General features: G+C 36.0%; 1 protein-coding gene across 2 annotated transcripts in view; it reads left to right on the forward strand.

Moving 5' to 3' along the window:
• LOC143917461 (angiogenic factor with G patch and FHA domains 1) overlaps positions 1-5787 on the forward strand; it is a 49814-nt gene extending 44027 nt beyond the window's left edge. Inside the window, exons 10-11 of one of the 2 annotated variants that reach the window (XM_077439033.1) lie at positions 5127-5326; positions 5439-5787. In XM_077439033.1, coding sequence (XP_077295159.1) covers positions 5127-5326; positions 5439-5514 — 276 coding nt within the window. In that variant the 3' untranslated portion in view covers positions 5515-5787. The remainder of the gene's footprint in view (positions 1-5126; positions 5327-5438) is intronic. The other variant, XM_077439034.1, reaches the window with a different exon arrangement.
• The last annotated feature ends 213 nt before the right edge of the window (positions 5788-6000 follow it).

Here is a 6000-nt window from a genome sequence, read left to right on the forward strand (position 1 = left end):
CTGCTTCTGCGGCTGCTGATGCTGCTGCCAGGGCTCGTTTAGTGGTCTCGAAGTCGAAGATCATGTGGCTAATGAAGCAGACGTTGCGGCGCCAGTCTCGTCGTATCAACAAATCCCAATCTACTATACACTATTACATACGTACATAAATATGGATGCAATAGCCATGCAGACGTCAAACCCCACACGATGTCAGCGACATGCTGCATATGCACAAATACCACTGATATTATATTGCTATATTTATAGTATTGTTATACATATGTATGTATTCTCGAATTGTCCATTTGTCCAAATTAGGTCGTTCGTTGCCGAATTGAAAGTTTCGTTTCAGCTTTTGAAATTTTATGGTGGGTGGTTCGTTTGGGTGGTCTGACTGCGCTTGCTAGTTCTCGCTGAAACGGTTAAAACGTTTTTTTTTTCATATATACATATGTACACAATTTCATGAGTTCATGAGCACGTTTGTTTTAGCCCTAATTGGCAACAAGATATCATGCTTTCGTAAAGTAATGGCTAAACCGTTGGAACCGTTTTTAATGAAAATCAGATAAATTGGCAAATTAAATGGGAAACGATCGGCAGTAACCAGTGGGACATCTAACTAGCCAGCAGTGTGGGGTAATGGTAGCGTGTATGTTTAGCACCAAGTGATTAGTGGGTTCGATCCGCCATACTGCTGGTGGTTAGATTTGGGGGTATTTGTGACTCCAAATCGATCGTTTATTATCAGAGTTTGCCAATTTTATCTGATCATTGTATGTTTACTTGAGGTGTGCGTGCATTCGCACGGCACATCTCAGGTTTTGTTTCCTACCGCATGCGCGCTTTATGTGTTCATGCGTTGTTGTTAATTTTGTACTTGGTTATGTACAGTGTGGTTTTTTTATTAGAACAGTGATGTGCGGTTGTTCTTGTGCGATATTCATGAACAACCGTCTCGTTCTCCGACGAAAGGGTCTCTTGGACTGTATTCGTCGAGGGGGGGTGGTGGCCTCATGTTGAGGGCTTTAAGGGTCAAATTCCGTGACCTTTAAAGCGGGCTTAGTATCTGATCATTGTTGAAACGGTTCCTCAAAATTGGCAAAAAATCATCTTTCCTGTTGTCACAAATGTTATGTATTTATTGTGTGTACAATTTGTAAAAATTATGTACAATTCTAAAATCCATAGATGTCTCAATGGATTAATTCTGTAATTAATTAATTAATTGTTATTTCGTGCTCTTCAGCTTCTGGAAATACATACAGTTATTTATGTAATAATAAAATGCTGCATTGTTTGTAATTAATTGTCCAGGAAGGTGCATTGGGGTCTTTCTGTCAAGCCTTCCTGGTATATCTCTATGTAAAAGTAAAATAAAATAAATATATGCCAGCAGTATGGCTCAGTGGTTGCGTTTATGTTTAGCACTAAGAGACTATTGGGCTCGATTCCGGGCTAATTTCAATACTGCTGGTTAGACTTGGATATTTGTGACTCCAAGTTGATCGTTTCTTATCATTTTTTGCAAATTTTATCTGATTACTAGCTGAACCCGGCATGCGTTGCAATGCCACAACATCGCATGCAATTCCCGTTCCCGAGCTTAAGTCGTGGACTTTCTGAATTATACATCTTTCGTTTATTTTACCCTAACAACGCAGGTGGAGACGCGAAAACATTTGAAATTATTGCGTTGCAATGCCACTCATTCCCGTTTTTCCCGTTTTCGTTCTTGTTTTTACAGAAACCATCGCAGACATACATACAATAACTCCTGTAAGTTTCATCGCAATCGGTTGAATGGTATAAGAACGCATACGTGACAGACAAACATTGATTTTTATATACATACATATATATATGTAGATTGTTGAAACGGTTTCTTAAAATTGGCAAAAATAAATCATTCTACCTGCTGTCACAAATCTTCTGTATTTAATGTATGTACAATTTGTAAAAAAATATGTGCATGTCTTAATCCATAGATGTCTCAATGGATTAATTAATTGTTAATTTTGTGTTCCTCAGTTTCTCGAAATACAGTGATTTATGTCATAAAAATGCTACATTCTTTGTAATTAATTGTCTAAGAAAGCGCATTGGGGTCTTCCTGTCAAGCCTTCCTGTTATATACATATCCATGTAAAATAAAATAAAAAATATAATAATATTAAATTGAAAAAATAAAACAATAAATTTGGTTTTCTTGGTACTTGTAAAACATTTTATATTCAACTTAATTTTTCTACTCAAAGTATCAAAACTGATTTTAGAATATTATAAATTATGTTATTGTATAAGTCAAATTTTCAGCTATCTGCTTTGTTTAAATGAAACGTTACGATGAATGTTTGAAAAACACTAGCTTATAGATAGATAGATATATTACATGATAAGTTCATTGTAAACTTGAGATCAGAGTTCGTCAGTGTACACAATGAATGCCCTATGCTAGTTGATGAGTTGCACTTAGCCAATTAGCGAAATGACCACATACGAGACTCTTCGAGTTTCGCAATTTAATTTGTACACATAATATCTTTTAATTTGAAAATTGCCGAAAACTCAGCGGCGGCGGGCAGATTAGATTAAATCTCTGAATATTTTTCGCATTCTGGAGACGCGGTCCTTTCGCCAGAATCGGCGTAAACCATTGCATCGGTCGTTGCGTACAAACCTTGAATTTTTATCAGCTGCAGGTTAATGAAATCGCTCGATTTATGTTATCACCGCTTTCGGACAGTTTATGTGACTTAGTTCAAAATTTAACTGTTGGAAATACGTACATATTGTCGTATCGCGTACATATGTTTCGTAGATTTATGTACGTGAGTGCTGTGAATGCTCATGCACGTTTTAAGGTCTATTCATACTATTGAGCACTCCACTAAACCTCAATGCGCCTTATGCAGTGGTTATTATTACTCAGATCGAGCGTATCCTGTTAGAATTTGGTCACCGATAGAAATTTAAATCGCTTCTGATAGTTCGATGGTGAAAAATAATCATAATAAAGACATGTAACGACTCAAACATGTTGAAGACTTTGACGTTTGATGGCGAGTAGCCTTATATGTATGTTTGACTTTACGCCACCCACTCGTTTTGTCAGATTTTAATTGTTTTAACGCTTATAACTTTATCTATTTCACACAATATCTTATACAATTAGCATTATAGGCTTTCATAATCTCCCATATATATTTTTACTTCACTAATTCTAGCTTGATTCTTGTAAAATATTCAATAAACCAATATCATCCCTCTAAGTTTCTCGCAAATTCGAGTTATTATTTGTTGAATCTTAAAATGCTACCTACATAATTTATTTCTCGCAAAATTTGTTGTGTATCAAAATTTTTGGTGATTGTCCATAAATGTTTCTATTGTATTCTATGTACTGTTGTTTGAAAAAATTGTTAGTACAAAAATAATCTAACCTTGGTGTAATTCCTGTCATAGCACATCTGATGTATGTAAGTAATAAAAATAAAAATATATGTACATATATTTAACCAGCAGAATAGACTAGTGGCTAGCATATAATACTTTGAACGAAGTGGTCACGGGTTCAAATCCCACTGGTTTCTGCTGTTTCTGTCCAGATCTTAGACTAACGCTTTCAAACCATGTGGTTCAATTCCTGTCCAGTGCTGCTGGCCAGATCTTGGATATGTGACTCCAGACCGATTGTTTCATATCAGAGTTACTAAATTATGTGATTTTCGTTGAAACGGTTCCAAAAAATTGGCGACCTTACCCATTTTCTCGCAAAATCTCGAGTTTTCAGCAATCTCGAATTTCGATGAATTGTATAAAATGCTGCAAATTTAAAAATTTGACCATAAATATCTCTGTGGATGTTAATTAATATGCATTTACTGTTAATTGATATGAGTTGTTTAAAAATCCTGCAAATTTAAAAATTTGACCATATATGTATGTCTCTGTTAATTGATATGTGTTTACTTTCTATAATACTAATAATACTTGTATAAAATGAACAATATTTCTGGCCAGAAAGACGCATTAGGGGTTCTTTGACGCATTGACGCATCTGTTAGACCTTTCTAGTATAAATTAAAAATAAATAAATAAATATTTGTTTGTAGGATTTTTGAACGTGCAGAACTAGCGGTTAGCGAACGTGCCTAGTGTGTATGGGTGGTGTGTTTGTGTACTATCTAGCATGTAACCGTATATGTACCACTTGTCCTTTAGCATGCCTGACGTAAATATGTATAACTAATGTTGATTTCAACGGGTAGTTTCGGAATGGAATTGATACATGAATTGGAATAAAGTTATATGCTATAAACAAATATAATGTAAGGTAATTTATAGGCGCTCGCGCACGTAATAGTGTGTCACACGTCGCTCGGCCTGCCGTCGCATATGCCTGTGGTCGCTCGGCCTGACGTCACATGACGCTCCACCCCCCCCCCCACTTCCCCGCGTTTCCTCGACCACTTGACTCTGATTGGCTGTCTCCACGCGTCCGCCACAAACATATCCACACACATCGCGTCCGTTTTTATATATCTATATATTATTAACGCTGTTTGGTCTAATCTGCGTGCACCATTTAGAATCCCCGCATCCTGATCCTACATGTACTATATGTACTATATCTACACTGAAATTGTATAGACTTAGCTATAATATGTACATCTGCGCAGTGGGGTATCCTCTGAAGCGTTTTATATTATAGTTCGGCCGGATTTTCCTCGAAATTTATCATTCACCATTAAACTTTTAATTGTAATGTATTTTTTACACAATTCTCACACATCTTATATTACGTTTTAAGACTTTTAATTTGTTTTGCTTTTATTTTCACGAAATTGTTTTCATTTGTCTCCGTCGATCGTAGAGACGGGTCAGCGTCGTCCATATAAAATGTTAACAAGGATCGTTTGCCGCTTTAAAAATTTCGACATGACGTCTCGCAGCCGCTTATCTCTCATCTGGCGCATACACATGCATACTTGCATATTCTTAAAATTGTCTCGTCCTCTTCAGACGGGAAAAAAGTCAAATTCGGCGACGGGTCGTTAAAATGCAGCGACAGCCTGGGACGCGACCAATGTAAAGCGAAAGTCTCATTTACGACAATTGATTTCATTTTTTATTTATTTCAGGTGAAGCTCTTGTCCAACGTGGGTACTTCGGGGCTGGGAGCTGTAAACTTGGAAACATTATCTAATCTGAGCCAGTCTGGTGTCAGTAATTCTCGTCGACAGGGGATCTGGTTGGCCGCTCAGAAACGTTACGACAAGGCGACCACTTCCTCGTTCTTCAACCTGGATGAAAGCGACGATGAAAATCCTGATGATAAGAAGTAAATTATGCGACGTGTATAGTTAGCGATATGTGTATTTTTTTTGAATAAAATATTCGATGAAGCATCCCGATTGAATGTATTCATATATACCTGTTTATCTCACAATCAGATCCGTCTTCGAGGATCCCAATCCTGGCGATTTTCACGGAATCGATGCAGTTTTTGAATTTTCAATCAGATCTTAATTCAGTGAATTATATTCAGTGACTCTCAACCATCAAATCACTCTAGTATCTCTATTTTTGTTTTTTTTTCTATACGTGTACATAACTCAAAACTAAGAAATGTACATGTGAAAAGGAATCTGTAATATATAGGTAAGTTTTGTATGGGCGTATACTTCTAACATAAAAAAATATAAGCATTTGGTTAAAAATAGAAATTTATGTTATGTACATATGTTGATCGCAAACTACTATCGTCCAGTGTCTTTGAACAAGTAGTACATACATACATTCATTTACGTTTTATTATTATTATATTTTTTTATCCAGCAAATTTTTATAATAATACCTCATGTAATGGTACAATTGCACGGATATGCCATCTTGACGATTGCACAGATTTGTTCTCTAACTCTATCAGTACCTTTAGGGCTAAGGTGAGGAAACAAAACTGTGGTTGAGTCATTGTTTTATTTATATTTACTTTGTTTTTGTAATTTTTTTTTA

Source organism: Arctopsyche grandis, chromosome 9 (assembly GCF_051622035.1).
Source record: "Arctopsyche grandis isolate Sample6627 chromosome 9, ASM5162203v2, whole genome shotgun sequence".
NCBI classification, from domain to species: domain Eukaryota; kingdom Metazoa; phylum Arthropoda; class Insecta; order Trichoptera; family Hydropsychidae; genus Arctopsyche; species Arctopsyche grandis.